This window comes from Schistocerca cancellata, chromosome 6 (genome assembly GCF_023864275.1).
Source record: "Schistocerca cancellata isolate TAMUIC-IGC-003103 chromosome 6, iqSchCanc2.1, whole genome shotgun sequence".
NCBI lineage: Eukaryota > Metazoa > Arthropoda > Insecta > Orthoptera > Acrididae > Schistocerca > Schistocerca cancellata.
The window spans coordinates 148,932,420-148,950,133 of record NC_064631.1 but is presented as its reverse complement, the minus strand read 5'-3'; the positions used below and the strand labels follow the sequence as shown (position 1 = coordinate 148,950,133).

The window sequence follows — 17,714 nt, the reverse complement described above, 5'->3', positions numbered from 1 at the left end:
TTCCATACATGGCTACACTCCATACAAATATATTGATAAAAGACTACCTCAAACTTAAATCTATACTCGATGTGAATAAATTTCTCTTCTTTAGAAACGCTTTCCTTGCCATTGCCAGTTCACATTTTATCTCCTGCGTGCCTCAGCGATACAGATAGCCGTACTGTACGTACAACCACAGCGGAGGGGTATCTGTTGAGAGGCCAGACAAACGTGTGGTTCCTGAAGAGGGGCAGAAGCCTTTTCAGTAGTTGCAGGGGCAACAGTCTGGATGATTGACTGATCTGGCCTTGTAACACTAACCAAAATGGCCTTGCTGTGCTGGTACTGCGAACGGCTAAAAGCAAGGGGAAACTACAGCCGTAATTTTTCCCGAGGGCATGCAGCTTTACTGTATGGTTTAATGATGATGGCCTCCTCTTGGGTAAAATATTCCTGAGGTAAAATAGTTGACCATTCGGATCTCCGGACGGGGACTACTCAGGAGGACGTTGTTATCAGGAGAATGAAAAGTGGCATTCTATGGATCGGAGCATGGAATGTCAGATCCATTAATCGGGCAGGTAGGCTAGAAAATTTAAAAAGAGAGATGGATAGGTTAAAGTTAGATATAGTAGGAATTAGGAAGTTCGGTGGCAGGAGGAACAAGACTTCTGGTCAGGTGAATACAGGGTTATAAATACAAAATCAGCTAGGGGTAATGCAAGAGTAGGTTTAATAATGAATAGGGAAATAGGAATGCGGGTAAGCTATTACAAACAACATAGTGAACGCATTATTTTGGCCAAGATAGATACGAAGCCCACGCCTACCACAGTAGTACAAGTTTATATGCCAACTAGCTCCACAGATGACGAAGAGATTGATGAAATGTATGATGAGATAAAAGAAATTATTCAGATAGTGAAGGGAGACGAAAATTTAATAATTATGGGTGACTGGAACTCTGTGGTAGGAAAAGGAAGAGAAGGAAACATAGTAGGTGTATATGGAATTGGGTTAAGGAATGAAAGAGGAAGCTGCCTGGTAGAATTTTGCACAGAGCATAATTTAATCATAGCTAACACTTGGTTCAAGAATCATAAACGAAGGTTGTATACAATGAGAAAGCCGGGAGATACTGGAAGGTCTCAGATAGATTATATAATGGTAAGACAGAGATTCAGGAACCAGGTTTTAAATTGTAAGACATTTCCAGGGGCAGATGTGGACTCTGACCACAATCTATGGTTATGAACTGTAGATTAAGACTCAAAAAATTGCAAAAAGGTAGGAATTTGAAGAGATGGGACCTGGATAAACTGAAACAACCAGAGGTTGTACACAGCTTCAGGGAGAGCATTAGGGAACGATTGACAAGAATGGGTAGTTTTGAGAGCTGAAATAGTGAAGGTAGCAGAGGATCAAGTAGGTAAAAAGATGAGGGCTAGTAGAAATCCTTGGGTAACAGAAGAGATATTGAATTTAATTGATGAAAGGAGAAAATATAAAAATGCCTTAAATGAAGCAGGCTAAAAGGAATACAAATGTCTCAAAAATGAGATCGACTGGAAGTGCAAAATGGCTAAGCAGGGATGGCTAGAGGACAAATGTAAGGATGGAGAGGTGCATATCACTAGGGGTAAGATAGATACTGCCTACAGGAAAATTAAAGAGACATTTGGAGAAAAGAGGACCACTTGCATGAATATCAAGAGCTCAGATGGTAACCCAGTTCTAAGCAAAGAAGGGAATGCAGAAAGGTGGAAGGAGTATACAGAGGGTCTATACAAGGGCGATGTTCTGGAGGACAATATTATACAAATGGAAGAGAATGTAGAAATAGGAGACATGATACTGCGTGAAGAGTTTGACAGAACACTGAAAGACCTAAGCCAAAACAAGGTGCCAGGAATAGACAACATTCCATTACAACTACTGACAGCCTTGGGAGAGCCAGGCCTAACACAACTCTACCATCTAGTGAGCAAGATGTATCTGACAGGTGAAATACCATCAGACTTCAAGAAGAATATAATAATTCCAATCCCAAAGAAAGCAGGTGTTGACAGATGTGAAAATTACTGAACTATCAGTTTAATAAGCGACAGCTGCAAAATACTAACACGAATTCTTTAAAGACGAATGGAAAAACTGGTAGAAGCTGAACTTGGGGAAGATCAATTTGGATTCCATTGAAATGTGAGGCAATACTGACCCTACGACTTATCTTAGAAGATAGATTAAGGAAAGGCAAACCTTTGTAGACTTAGAGAAAGCTTTTGACAACATTTACTGGAATACTCTCTTTCAAATTCTGAAGGTGGCAGGGGTAAAATTCACGGAGCAAAAGGCTATTTAGAATTTGTACAGAAACCAGGTGGCAGCTATAAGAGTCGAGGGGCATGAAAGGGAAGCAGTGGTTGGGAAGGGAGTGAGAAAGGGTTGTAGCCTATCCCCAAAGCTATTCAATCTGTATATTGAGAAGCAGTAAAGGAAACAAAAGAAAAATTCGGAGTAGGAATTAAAATCCATGGAGATGAAATAAAAACTTTGAGCTTCGCCGATGACACTGTAATTCTGTCAGAGATAGCAAAGGACCTGGAAGAGCAGCTGAACGGAATAGACAGTGTCTTGAAAGGAGCATATGTGATGAACATCAACAAAAGCAAAACGAGGATAATGGAATGTAGTCGAATTAAAGCGAGTGATGCTGCGGGAATTAGATTAGGAAATGAGACGCTTCAAGTAGTAAATGAGTTTTGCTATTTGGGGAGCAAAATAACAGATGATTGTCGAAATAGACAGGATATAAAATGTAGACCAGCAATGGCAAGGAAAGCGTTTCTGAAGAAGAGAAATTTGTTAACATCGAGTATAGATTTAAATGTCAGGAAGTCATTTCTGAAAGTATTTGTATGGAGTGCAGCCATGTATGGAAGTGAAACATGGATGATAAATAGTTTAGACAAAAAGAGAATAGAAGCTTTCGAAATGTGGTGCTACAGAAGAATGCTGAAGATTAGATGGGTAGATCACGTAACTAATAAGGAGGTATTGAATAGAATTGGAGAGAAGAGAAATTTATGGCACAACTTGACTAGAAGAAGGGATCGGTTGGTAGGGCATATTCTGAGACATCAAGGGATCACCAATTTAGTATTGGACGGCAGCGTGGAGGGTAAAAATCGTAGTGGGAGACCAAGAGATGAATACACTAAACATATTCAGAAGGATGTAGGTTGCAGTAGGTACTGGAAGATGAAGAAGCTTGCACACACACACACACACACACACACACACACACACACACACATCCTCTCTACTTTGACCATTATCAGTTATTTTGCTCCTCAAATAGCAAAACTCATCTACTACTTTAAGTGTCTCATTTCCTAACCTAATTCCCTCACAGTCACCTGATTTAATTTGACTGTATTCCATTATCCTCATTTTGCTTTTGTTGATGTTCATCTTATGTCCTCATTTCAAGACACTGCTCATTCCATTCACCTGTTCTTCCAGGTCCTTTGCTGCCTCTGACAGAATTACAATGTCATTGGCAAACATCAAACTTTTTTTTCCTTCTCCATGGATTTTAATTCCTACTCCAAATTTTTCTCTTGTATCCTCCACTGTTTCTTCAACCTGTCTCACTCCATTCCCAGCCACTACATCCTTTTCATGTCCCTCGACTCTGATAACTGCCATCTGGTTTCTGTACAAATTGTAAATAGCCTTTTGGTCCCTGTATTTGACCCCTGCCACCTTCAGAATTTGAAAGAGAGTATTACAGTCCACATAGACAAAAGATACCTACTTGATCATCTACTGCCTTCACTATTTCATCTCTCAAAGCTACCCATTCTTCTTCTACTCTATTTCTTTCCCCCGTTCTTGTCAATTGTTCCCTAATGCACTCTCTGAAAATCTCTACAACCTCTGGTTCTTTCAGTTTATCCAGGTCCCATCCCCTTAAATATTCCCACATTTTTGCAGTTTCTTCAGTTTTAATCTACAGTTCATAACTAATAGATTGTGGTCAGAATCCGCATCTGCCCCTGGAAATGTCTTACGATTTAAAACCTGGTTCCTAAATCCCTGTCTTACCATTATATAATTGATCTGAAACCTTCCAGTGTCTCCAGGCCTCTTCCACTTATACAACCTTCTCTCATGATTCTTAATCCAAGTGTTAGCTATTATTAAGTTATGCTCTGTGCAAAATTCTACCAGGCGGCTTCCTCTTTCATTCCTTACCCCCATTCCATATTCACCTACTACTTTTCCTTCTATTATTTTTCCTATTATCGAATACCAATCCCCCATGACTATTAAATTTTCATTTCCCTTCACTATCTAAATAATTTCTTTTGCCTCATCATACATTTCTTCAATCTGTTCATCATCTGCAGAGCTAGTTGGCATATAAACTTGTTCTACTGTGTTAGGCATGGGCTTCGTGTCTATCTTGGTTACAATAATGTGTTCACTATGCTGTTCATAGTAGTTTACTCGAACTACTATTTTTTTAATTCATTATTTAACCTATTCCTGCATTACCCCTATTTGATTTTGTAATTATAAACCTGTATTCACCCAACCTGAAGTATTGTTCCTCCTGCCACCAAACGTCACTAATTCCCACTATATCTAATTTTAAGCTATCCATCACCATTTTCAAATTTTCTAGTCTTCCTGCCCGATCAAGGGATCTGCCCTTCCACACTCCGATCCGCAGAATGCCAGTTTTGTTTATGCGATTGCAGTATGTTGGGACACTTGGTCTACAGGAAGAAGATGCACACAGACGTATATCTCAATGCTCGGAGCTGCCACCATCCAGCACAACGTAACTCAGTACTGAACACCTTAGTACAAAGAGCCAGGTCGATCTGTGTCAGCAAGAGTTTGCCGCATGAGTTAGCACATCTGCGGAAAACCTTTCATAAGAATGGCTACACCGAGACACAAATAAGACATGCCTTGCTTGCAGACAAGAGGTGAGAGGAGAAACAAGAAGACGAAGCAAAACATGTGGTGTTTCTGCCGTTTGCTGGACCACCAACAGTCAAGATCGCAAGAATATTGAAGAAGCACGAGATAACGACCATCTTTCGCACACCAAAAAAAGTCAAAGATATTCTTGGCTCAACCAAGACCAGCTGGGGTTGCAGATGCTGCGCATTTACAGTATTGAGTGTGAATGTGGGATGGAATATATCGGGCAGACACAATGCCCAGCGCTGTACTGAACACATCAGGAACGTACGACTAGGACAGACAAACAAGTCCGCAGTAGCAGAACTTAGCATTATCGAGGGACACACCTTTGAATTCAGGAAAAAGAAGAAGCTGTGCAGTGCCGATGGCTTCTGGGACTGAATCTTCAAAGAGGCAGTGGAGCTACGTCTGCACAATAATTTAGTAAACAGGGATAGCGGTTTTCAGCCCAGTGCAGCGTGGAATCCCACAATTGATAAAATACATCAGGAACGCTCCGATCTGAAGGCAGCGGCGTCTGCAGACATAACCACTGGGTCTCGATGCCAGGCCGCACTGCAGCCGCCCCCACCACTACCGACATGGCACCTCCTTCCAGAGGAATGTGACTGACCAGCCTACAGTAGCGGACAACGGCCAAGCAGCTATATAGATATGCAGAGCACAGACTTCCGACACTTCGCCAGAAGATAATGGGTACGAAACTCATTGAAACTTTGCGACAAGAGGACGCCACCACTCGGACGATAACCCGTGAAGAATTCATCAGCCAGTTTTGTTTCTCCTGATAACCACGTCCTCCTGAGATCCAGGAGATCTGAATGGGGGACTATTTTACCTCTGGAATATTTTACCCATGAGGATGCCATCATCATTTAACCATACAGTAAAGCTGCATGACCTCTGGAAAAATTACGGCTGTAGTTTCCCCGTGCTTTAAGCCGTTCACAGTACCAGCACAGCAACGCCATTTCAGTTAATGTTACAAGGCCAGATCAGTCAGTCATCCAGACTGTTGCTCCTGCAACTACTGAAAAGGCTGCTGCCACTCTTCAGGAACCACACATTTGTCTGGCCTCTTAACAGAAACCCCTCCTTTGTGGTTGCACCTACAGTACGACTATCTGTGTCACTGAGGCAAACAAGCCTCCCCACAAATGGCATGGTCCATGGTTCATGGGAGTGGTCATGGAACATATGTGTATCAAAAAGACTGATTAGACACCAAAGGAGGGGGAGAGTTCATTGCAATGGACAGAAATAGGTTGAATTTGAGTGTGACTGTGAAGTTATCTAGATGCATGTAACTGGTCTAGATAAAGCCAAGTAAATTGTTGCATATTTTTACTGGCACCCAATACTGCTGTGACAGCTTTAGAGTCATTCAAAGAAATTCTACATTCAATAACACGGAAATACCCAGATCACCCCATATTAGTTGCAGCTGACTTTAACCTATGGATTCACTGCAGGGGGCACAGAGAACACAGTCTTTGGAAGTACTTTTGAGCATCTTTTCCGAAAACCATCCTGAGCAGCTACTTTGACAGCCACATGCAGTACAAACATTTCACACTTTGTAGCTACAAACTGTTCTGGCCTTATCGATGGAATCAGTATAGAGACAGGGATTTGTGACCACGATGCCATCATAGCAACTATGGTTGCTAAAGTTAATAAATCTATCAAGAAGGCTAGGAGTATATTTCAGCTAGAAAGTGCAGATAAGCAGTTGTTACTGTTCCACTTATGCAGTGAATTGACATCATTTAGTTCCAATAGGATGGACTTAGAGGAATTACGGGCAAATTTTAAACGGATTGTAAATTGAGCTCTGGAGAAATATGTGCTGCTTATGTCAATTAAGGATGGTAAAGACCTACCTTAGTTTAATAAAGAAATTCAGAAAATGCTGAGGAAGCAAAGGCTGTTGCACTCTTGCTATGAAAGAGAACACGCAAATGACATCAGAAAAAAATAGAAACTCGAGCTTCTGTAAAAAGCTGATGTGCAAAGTAACTACAACGACCATACATTAGCAAAAGAACTTGCAGAGAACGTGAGAAAATTCTGGCCCTAATTAAAACCCTAAGCATGTCTAAGGCTTGTATGCAGTCACTTGTTGACCTGTCTGGTGTGGCAATAGGAGATAGCAAAAGGAAAGCAGAAGTTTTAAATCTCGCATTTAGGAAATTGTTCACACAGGAGAAGACATACATACTGTTGTTCAACTATCAAACACACTCTGTATGAATAACATGGTAATAAGCACCCCTGGCATAGAGAAACAAACAAAAGAGTTGAAACCAAATAAGTTGCCAAGTTGTGATGTAATCCCAATTTGGTTTTACAAAGAGTACTCTATGATATTAGCCCCTTACTTAACTTGCATTTATTACAAATCTTTCATCCAGTGCAAAGTCCCCAGTGACTCAAAAAAAGTGCAGGTGACTTCTGTATATAAGAAAGGTAAAAGAACAGACCCACAAAATTACAGACCGATATCCTTTACATCGATTTGCTGCAGAATTCTTAAACACATTCTCAGTTTGAAAATAATAAATTTCCTTGAGACAGAAGAGCTCCTGTTCTTGAATGAGCATGGTTCTAGAACATATCACTCCTGCAAAACTCAGCTTGCCATTTTCTCACTTGCTATCCTCCGAACTGTAGATGAAGGGCAACAGGCTGATTCCATTGATTTCCGGAAAGCATTTGACATCGTGCCCCGCTAGACACCCTAACAAAGGTATTAGCATATGGAACATGTTCCCAGTATGTAGGTGGTTTGAAGACTTCTTAAGTAACAGAACCCAGTATGTTGTCCTCAATGGTGAGGTTTAATCAGAGACTAGGGTATCATCAGGAGTGCCCCAGGGAAGTGGGATAGCACCATTCTTATTTTCTATGTACATAAAGGTCTGATGGACAGGGTGAGCAGCAATCTGTAGGTGTTTGCTGATGATGCTGTGGTGTACGGGCAGGCGCTGAAGATGAGTGACTAGAGGATGATACAAAATATGTTGGATAAAATTTCTAGTTATTGTGATGAATGGTAAATAGCTCTAAATGTAGAAAAATATAAGTTAGTGCATATGATTATGAAAGACAATACTGTAATGCTTAAATACAGCATCAGTAGTGTACTGCTTGACACACCCACATTGATTAAACATCTAAACGTAATATTCCAAAGTGATATGAAAATGAATGAATGCATAAGAATGGTAGTAGAGAAGATTATTGGTTGACTTCAATTTAGTGCGAGAATTTTAGGAAAGTATGGTTCATCTGCAAAGGAGACTGCATGTAGGACTCTTAGTGTGATCCAATCCTGAGTACTGTTCAAGTGTTTGGAATCGGCACGAGGTCAGTTTAAAGGAAGACATCAAAGCAATTCATAGGCAGGCTACTAATTTGTTACCGATTGGTTCAAACAATAGGCAAATATTGTCGAGATGTTTTGGGAACTGAAATGGTAATCCCTGGAGGGAAGGTGAAGTTCTTTTCAAGGAACACTACTGAGAAAATTTAAGAACCAGCATTTAATGCTTACTACAGAATGATTCTATTTCTGCTGACATACATTTCACATACGGACCAAAAAAAAAAAAAGATAAAACATATTAGAGCTCTTAGGGACACATGTACACATTGGTTTTTCCCTTGTTCTATTTTTGAGTGGAACAGAAAAGGAAATGACTAGGAATAGCACAGGGTACCTTCTGCCCTGTACTGTATGTTAGCTTGGAGAGTATGTATGTAGATGTTTTAATATTTGTAGATCACACACAAAGGAAATATTTATCAATAAACTTAGAGTTGTTTTATGTAGAAATTGTAACAGCAAATATAGTCTTAGACTTGAATTATTTTTTATTAGTTTTCAGTATTAAAGTGGCAGATATTTATTTTTAAGCTTACCTTGTCTTGACTCAACCGAGTCACATCTTTCGGCCATGACGATGTTGCTAAAATGTCAATCCCTCTGAAACTTGGCTTCCCTCGAAGGCACACATCTCGAACTGAAGTTACATCAGCTTTCGTAAAATTATAACCTCTTGGTTTCTCATCTGTTTCTGCTTCAGTACCACCCACATAAGCTAGCTTCAGGCCTGACATTGCACTAAAGAGACCACGTCTACCTGAAAGCAATTCAGTATAGTATTGTAATTATTATAATGGTAGATTGTTCTGCAATAATTGTTAATTTGGACAAAAAAAATGGACATAATATCAACAACATGGAAAGGATAGGTTGCTATTAATCACATGAAGGAAGCACTGAGTTGCAGACAGGAACAATGAGGAAGAATATTAGAAATATTTAAGCTTTTAGGCAAAGTTCTTCCTCAGAAGTAAATTATCACATACTGTATCAGATTATATTTTGAGGATGGACTTTGTCTGAGAGCTTTAATATTTGTAGTGTTGTTTCTCGTTTTTCATGTCCATCCTGAACATAAAATCAGATATATAGTATGGACTATTGTTTTCCAGTTTGTAGGATAATAGAAGTATTTGCCAACAACAACAAAAATCATACTCAGAACCATTATGCAAATGCACAGTATTCTCAGTGGGTGCAAGGCTGCAGCTGAGGTACGAATACTGGAATCACCTCATAAATAAATAAACAAGCACATTATAGTCTGAACGTAGAGTACTGATGTCTTAGCAACATAAACATGGACAAAGTCGTGAATCACTCTACATCATTTCAACAGTATAAGAAAAGACAGATTGTTATTTGCTTTAAAGAAGACAGGTTAAGTTGCAGACAGACACAATTAAAAGACATTTACATAAAGCTTTCATCAGTAAAAGAGACACACACCATTCATACATGCAAGCAAGCACACCTCATGCACACATGACCGCCAGCTCCAGCATCTTGGGCGGGAAGGAATTCTGGACCGAGATGTAGGAGTTGGTGGCCATGTGTGCATGAGGTGTGCTTGCTTGTGAGTATGATGATGTGTGTCTCTTTCACTGATGAAGGCTGTGGCTGAAAGCTTTATGTAAGTGTATTTTACCTGTGCCTGTCTGCATCTTAATGCATCTTCTTTACATAAGTAGCAATCTGTCTTTTCCTACATTGTTGATATTCCTACCTGGAGTTTTTATGTTATTTCACCAATTCAAGACATTGTAGCTAGTTTTCTCCTGCTCAGGCATGTGTTAAGTGCAGACCTCCTGCCAAATGTGGCTGCAAACCAATAAACATGGAATATTACTTTGTCAGGGAGTATACGTGGGGAAGGAAAAAAAAATTCCCGGATTTTTCTCGCATTTCTCAGTTATAAATTACACTTTCTCCCGGACGAAAACACACTTTTTCCATGTTAAGTGACAATATATTTTCCCTCAAAACTTATCAATCCTTTGAATGGTTATGGTTTTACACACGGGCGTAGAATTTCCCAGCACTTTAGAAAGCAAAACTTAGGGAAAAGAACACGTTTTGGAAATATCTTTGATGTGCAGCAACATGTACGTTGCATACTTCTGTATTATGAAAGTATACATTGGAATTCCAACAAACACCGCATGTTACTTTCCGAATAATTGAAATCGAGATTGCGATGCGCTTTTGTAAGCCAGTCATAGCTCATGTCACATGATCTCGCCAGCTGATAACAGCGGATATTCAGAACATAGGACACGTGATGTAGTCAGCTAACAGCAACATCACTATTAAGAGCACAAACACACAAACAGGCAAAGTTAATAGTTTAAATTAATATACATAGTGTTGTTACAAGAAAAGCAAAGCTTTCATATATAAAATTGGTCTCTAAGGTTAATAAACTGCAAGAGAAGCTACACTTTTGCATATAATGTTGATCTTTTTTGTGTGTGTTACACTTTAAGATATATCACACAAATGTGTCAGTAAAATTTTTAATAACGACATAAATGTCTGATCTTCAGGGTTCCAAATTCTTCTAAATGGCTCATCATCAAAGAGTTGATTTTTAAATGAGGGTCAAACGCTCTTTGATTTAAGAAATTCATGGTACATTCTCGCACATAGTTCAACTTACGTAAAAGGATATTTACACTGAATGTAATGCTTTTCAAACCACCATTCGCAATATTTTCCCACGACCTGTTAGAAATAGGTTCATTTCAGCAGTTGCCAGAGAGCGCAGATAACAGGCGACACCGCGCTTGTGCAGCTACCATGACGTAGGAAGCCCGTATGTATGTACATATAAAACATTAAAAGATCATACATTATGTCATAAAAGAAACAAGACATCAGAGGATACTGCAAGAGCATTGGAATTTCGTGAACCATGCTAAAATGTGCACATTTAAAGTGCATACTTAAAGAGCACATTCGTATGTCCAGATTCCCAATGAAGTAGACCTCGACCTGATATTAAGCTTTTCGGTGTGGTTTATGGGATGAAAGTTTTCTTGGAGCATCAGTTCTGTATTATATCATGTTTGGTTCTTCATTGTGGCATAATGCCATATGTGCTAGAAGATGAAAATGTGCACTTGAAATGCAGCAAACAGTTGAAACTAGCCAGTACTGTGGAATTAAACATTTAGTTTCAAATACATTGACTGCCACTGTGGAAAAGGTTAATAAAAGTCAAATTTCTTTAGCAAACAGACAAAAATAACTTCAGTGTTATTCAAATGTGTGTGAATTCTTAAGGGACCAAACTGCAGAGGTCATCAGTCCCTAGATTTACACACTACTTAAACTAACTTAATCTAACTTATGCTAAGGACAGCACACACACACCCCATGCCCGAGGGAGGACTCGAACCTCCGGCGGGAGGGGCCATGCAATTAGTGACACGGTGCAACTTCAGTGTTCTGCAAGGCGATTAATGCTTGACCGTCAGAAAGGTGAAAATAAAATAAAATCTGAAACTAATAACATATTTTAGCCTTCTGTAATTATGTGAATGTATTTTAATTCACTTCATAGCTCCCGGCCACAGATATCCATTTTGCTTTCATTTGACATGAGAGTAAAAGAAGGGGAAACAGCAAAATCATTAAATGTAAACTCAGGTCACGCGGAGAGTACCCACTATAACTCAGACTACTCTGCACATCAGCCCCAGATCTATGATATTTGTGAACCGTGTCAATACTAAAAAAAAAATCGAATTTTCAAAAATATATTCATCTTGTAGCACACATCTTTCTGAAAAGTCTGAAACATAAAACATATGTGTTTGAGGAAATGTAAGTCATGTTATTTGGTCTAAGTGTTCCAAACCAAAGTGCAGTGCCATGCCTCTTCATACAGCATTCTTCTATAGCATGTCACTGTATTTCGCTCTGTGGAACTGAAAAGTGTATATTTTGTAATGGATGCCATCAAAGCTACACAGGACAGTGGAAATTGAAATGTCCTGTACTGCCTCTCCTGCTCCTAGTTGGTCCGTATGGCAGCCTGCCCCTCCTTTTAAAAATCTCGCAATTAATAGTGAATAGGATAATTTGTAATCGGGAGAACAAGAACTCTTCAGAAAATTTGCACTCTTTATTGTCTATTAGCTAATAACTTGCTGATTTGTGTGACATAAAATTAAATATAGCATACATAAAACCAATAACAACAAGAGACAAGCAAGAAAGTACACATTTCTTCAATCATTAGGTCCCAACATTTTTTTCTCTCTAATCTTGCTACAGCTTTACATGGTGTGCTTTCCTTTCTGTGAAAGAATCTATTACCTCATCAAAGTTCAAATTCAAAATAGTTCAAATGGCTCTGAGCACTATGTGACTTAACATCTGAGGTCATCAGTCCCCTAGAACTTAGAACTACTTAAACCAAACTAACCTAAGGACATCACACACATCCATGCCCGAGGCAGGATTTGAATCTGCGACCATAGCATTCGTGCCATTCTGGACTGAAGCGCCTAGAACCGCTCGGCCACCGCGGCCGGCGCCATCAAAGTTCGTCAAACGTTTTGCTACATGAAAAATCGAAATGCCGTTATCTAATACTGAAAAATCTGTTAATACAAATAATACCCAAGACTGGTGTGGTTTCTTGATATGATTACATCTATTCTGTCACTGTCTGCTAGATAAAAAAAAAAGCCTTTCTAATATTGCAGCAATTTTGTAACACACACCAAATAATCGAGACTGTTTTGGCACAAATGGTCATTTTTATAACACGACAGAATATAATTCACAAAGTACCAATATCAAATGCCTATAAGGCCAACTACAAGCAAAAAGCTTTATGTTAGGAAATAGTTTCACATTTCATTCATACGCACCAGTTTCTCAAGCATGAAATCTAAAAGTAGTAATACAAAATTTTTATATAAATTTGAAATTGTCTTATTTTTCCATAATTTGTGTGATTTCCCCGTTTCTTCTCCTTCCTCGTTCTAACAAACAATCTTGTCATCAAGAATTCTTTAGCTATTCCTGCAATTGTCAAAATTTGTTCGTCAATTAACTTCACAAACCCTGCCAGAATCACAGGTTTAGTTATCCCGTGATTATTTCTCCGGTTAGGCGTTGTCACACATTCATACAACACATTTTCTGAGTTACTTCCAGAATAGAACTTAAGTGGCTGCTAGCCAGGGAGTGTACAACTGGTTCTTACTAGTACAGGATCTGGCCAAAAATTTTCTGTCAAAATTTCATTTTCTTCGATACACTTTGTCACCTGTTATTCTTGTTAGTCGTTTATTTCCATTCTGGTAGTCTGAATCTATGGATTTCGCTAGTAATTATAACAACGCTGAACATTTGCAAACCCAATCAACCACATAATCAGACAGCGATTGGCGTTCATTTGTTCGGCTTTATTCCGCTCAGCTCGTACAGCCCCATCCCCTTTAGTCTGCAGAAAGTTTATTTCTAGATGCAACAAGGATTCTCCTGACACAGACATCACTTACATTATGTACGCATTCAATAATCAACTTATGATTCATTCAGAAATCAACTTAAAATGTGTTTAAAAATGTTCAAAAACCTACAGGGATACGTTCAAAATTATATGAATAATCGACAGACCAATGTGCGCTGGATACTAGGCACTTTGTGAGACAAGTTTTTCCCCTCAAGAATATGTATTTGGCGCCCCCTTTTCCCGGTAGCATCTAGCTGCTTCCTGCAACCGCTTGCACAGCCCACAGCCACATTCCTGTAGCCAGAAGCAGGAGAATCTACTACTCAAACGCGACTCAACTGCACACGCACATGAGCCCACTCGTAACTGCTAAAATGAATCTAATGTAAACAGTTGTGACTTCACACTCATCGGAGGCAATTTGTTGTTATGAAGCATTGCATAGTCTTCCTAAAGCCTTTGACACATTTTGCTGTTAGCAGAAGCTTGCCTGAGCACTGTGTGTCGTTGTTGTATATGGTGCATTTCCTTTGCAATTTAAGTTATTTTAGTTTTTTCCCCTTGTTTATGTTTTATTGTTGAAGTATTATTCTGCAGTAAGCGGATACAGTAATATCCTTTGGTAGAATATCGGTTCTTACCAGTCAAAATTACAAAAATTTGACTGAAAACTAAAACAATGAAAAATTCCCGGAATTCTAAAAAATTCCCGTGTTTTTCCTAGGTGAAAAAATTCCCAGGTTTTTCCCGGTTGTCCTGGGTCATGTACACAGTTTGTACACCCTGTGTCTAACTTCCATCACAACAAAATCATAATTGACAGTATTCCAACTGACAATTGGGTGCACGTGATGTATTGTAGGGATTAATAGGGTAAAAGAATAATCTTATGTCATCCAAGCTGGACTGTTGTGACTGTTTATGACAGTGAAAATTCAAATAAAACAATTATCTGCATCAGTCACTCTCTTTATTTCATCCCACAAATGATGAAATAAAAAGAGTGACTGAAACATGTAATTGTTTTATTTGAATGTTAATTGTTGAAGAATAAACTTAGTACATATACAATAGTATTAGAACAAAATAAGAAAACTGTGATGAGGTTTAAGCCCTTAAGGCCACTCCCATCACTGAAGCACAGGAGCTAAATGAATTTGTTGTGACTCGCCAATTATTCAAAGTGCCGCCGCGCAATTACGCACGTCCTCTACGTGCGGCGCTGTCTGCCAGCCACGCAGCAGCTGCGCCACCTAAGCGGCCAGCCGAGCAGCAGCCGCTAGACTGAGACTCAGTGCTTAATCGAATGCTGACTTGTACACAGGTCAACTTACTCAGTGACTTATATGTGTCGTTGTCCGAAATATGTGTTAAATTTGAAGATATAAAAGAATTCACATGGGATAATGTATTGTCAACAATGGGCAATCTTGTCTTCATGCCTTGAACCTCTGTCACTTTAATCAGAACAATGCACGAACAGAAGATACCACTGCAGGAATAGATGTAGACAATGACAGTGAATTAGCAGAAAATCATTTGAATGAAAGTCCAAAGAAACCAGTTGGTCTGATTGTGAGTAAGAGTAACGAATCCACACTGTGTTAAAAATGGCACTGAAAACTGACAAGAAAGGTAAATGTTTCATTGTAAGAAATATTTCTGAACTTAGTGTATGGAGCATATAAGACTGCAGTAGTAAGCGAAGGGGAATCTAACAATTTAGTTAGTTTGGCAACAAATGTAGACATTGACAGTGGAGGGAATGTCGGCAACTCTGGTGGTAATAATTCACACTACCCATGGCTCATAAATGAGTCCAGAAACAACAAATTAAAGAATAATAAGGATTAATGATACAGGGAACTGATCAATTTCCCAAAAATCCAGAAAAGAAGAGTGTCGTCCATTTATTGTGTATGATGAGGTACAACACACACACTGAGCATAACATCTACATCTACATCTACATCTACATGATTACTCTGCAATTCGCATTTAAGTGCTTGGCAGAAGGTTCATCGAACCACAATCATACCATCTCTTTACCTATCCACTCCCGAACAGCACGCGGGAAAAACGAACACCTAAACCTTTCTGTTCGGGCTCTGATTTCTCTTATTTTATTTTGATGATCATTCCTACCTATGTAGGTTGGGCTCAACAAAATATTATCGCATTCGGAAGAGAAAGTTGGTGACTGAAATTTCGTAAATAGATCTCACCATGACAAAAAAGTCTTTGCTTTAATGACTTCCATCCCAAATCGCGTATCATATCTGCCACACTCTCTCCGCTATTACGTGATAATACAAAACGCGCTGCCCTTTTTTGCACCCTTTCGATGTCCTCCGTCAATCCCACCTGGTAAGGATCCCATACTGGGCAGCAATATTCTAACAGAGGGCGAACGAGTGTAGTGTAAGCTGTCTCTTTAGTGGACTTGTTGCATCTTCTCAGTGTGCTGCCAATGAAACGCAACCTTTGGCTCACCTTCCCCACAACATTATCTATGTGGTCTTTCCAACTGAAGTTGTTCGTAATTTTAACACCCAGGTACTTAGTTGAATTGACAGCCTTGAGAATTGTACTATTTAGCAAGTAATCGAATTCCAACTGATTTCTTTTGGAGCTCATGTGGATCACCTCACACTTTTCGTTACTTAGCGTCAACTGCCACCTGCCACACCATACAGCAATCTTATCTAAATCACTTTGCAACTGATACTGGTCTTTGGATGACCTTACTAGACAGTAAATTACAGCATCATCTGCGAACAAACTAAGAGAACTGCTCAGATTGTCACCCAGGTCATTTATATAGATCAGGAACAGCAGAGGTCCCAGGACGCTTCCCTGGGAAACACCTGATATCACTTCAGTTTTACTCGATGATTTGCCATCTATTACTACTAAGTCTAGTATAAAATGTCCTCTGTTATCACATGCACACATCTGTTGTCAGTCACTGAGTGTTGTCTCTACTACACTCTTGTTGCGACAGAGGTTAGACAGAGGCTATACAAAGTAGTAGCTTGTGTTCATTGACTTCTTCAGCACACATTTGACAGAAGAGCTGAAGCTGATACCTGTCTGAGTGGGAGAAAACCAGCTAAAATGTCTTAAATTGGTAAAATAGTATAGAGCAATTTAATACATTGTTCTTTTTTATGTTGCTAAGACAGCACTCCTTTACGTTCAAGTTATACTGTTCTTGTTTATTTAATTATGAAAATCTGAATTTGATGCAGCAGAGACTTCCAGCAGTTGTACAATTTAAAAATCGGGGTGCACTGTAGACCCTGTGTACAGAATGGCATACTGTGCCATAAATGTCTTTGATACGGATATACCCAGGGACAGTTTCACAGTGGTGTACAATGTGCAAAATGTGCCAGTCTGAACAAAATAATGAATGCAATTTGGAGGAAATTAGTCAAAAATGATTCACTGCTGAGATCCCAATCTGACAATGGACAAAAATTGCACTGAATTTCTACAGCAGAAGTATATTAAGTACAATATGGCATATTATAAAGTGAACATGAAACAGGTGTTACAGCCAATAAGTAGTGTAGCTTGCACATGACATGCTGCAACCCTTCCCCCAGCTTTCACTGTTTCCACCTCTTTACCATCGCAACATGGTTTGTCAGAAACACTCGCCAACATCCTGCATGGAAACTGGTGAGTGGCCTCAATGTTGCAGTGTATTGTATTATCGTAGACCAGTACAGAGCGCACAACCCTAGCTCACCATGGTGTCACTGGTCTGCTCATTGGCTGCATAGTAAACATTGATCCGGCTGGCTCCAAGATATGATTAGCCCAGCAACAGTCACCACAAACCAACAGAAGAACAGCAGGTTA

The 17,714-nt window shown here is 39.4% G+C and overlaps 1 protein-coding gene across 1 annotated transcript in view; it reads right to left on the bottom strand.

The window, feature by feature from the left end:
- Positions 1-17,714, bottom strand: part of LOC126191245 (CWF19-like protein 1) — a 160,489-nt gene that overhangs the window by 73,516 nt on the left and 69,259 nt on the right. Inside the window, exon 4 of the mRNA XM_049932055.1 lies at positions 8,908-9,128. Coding sequence (XP_049788012.1) covers positions 8,908-9,128 — 221 coding nt within the window. The remainder of the gene's footprint in view (positions 1-8,907; positions 9,129-17,714) is intronic.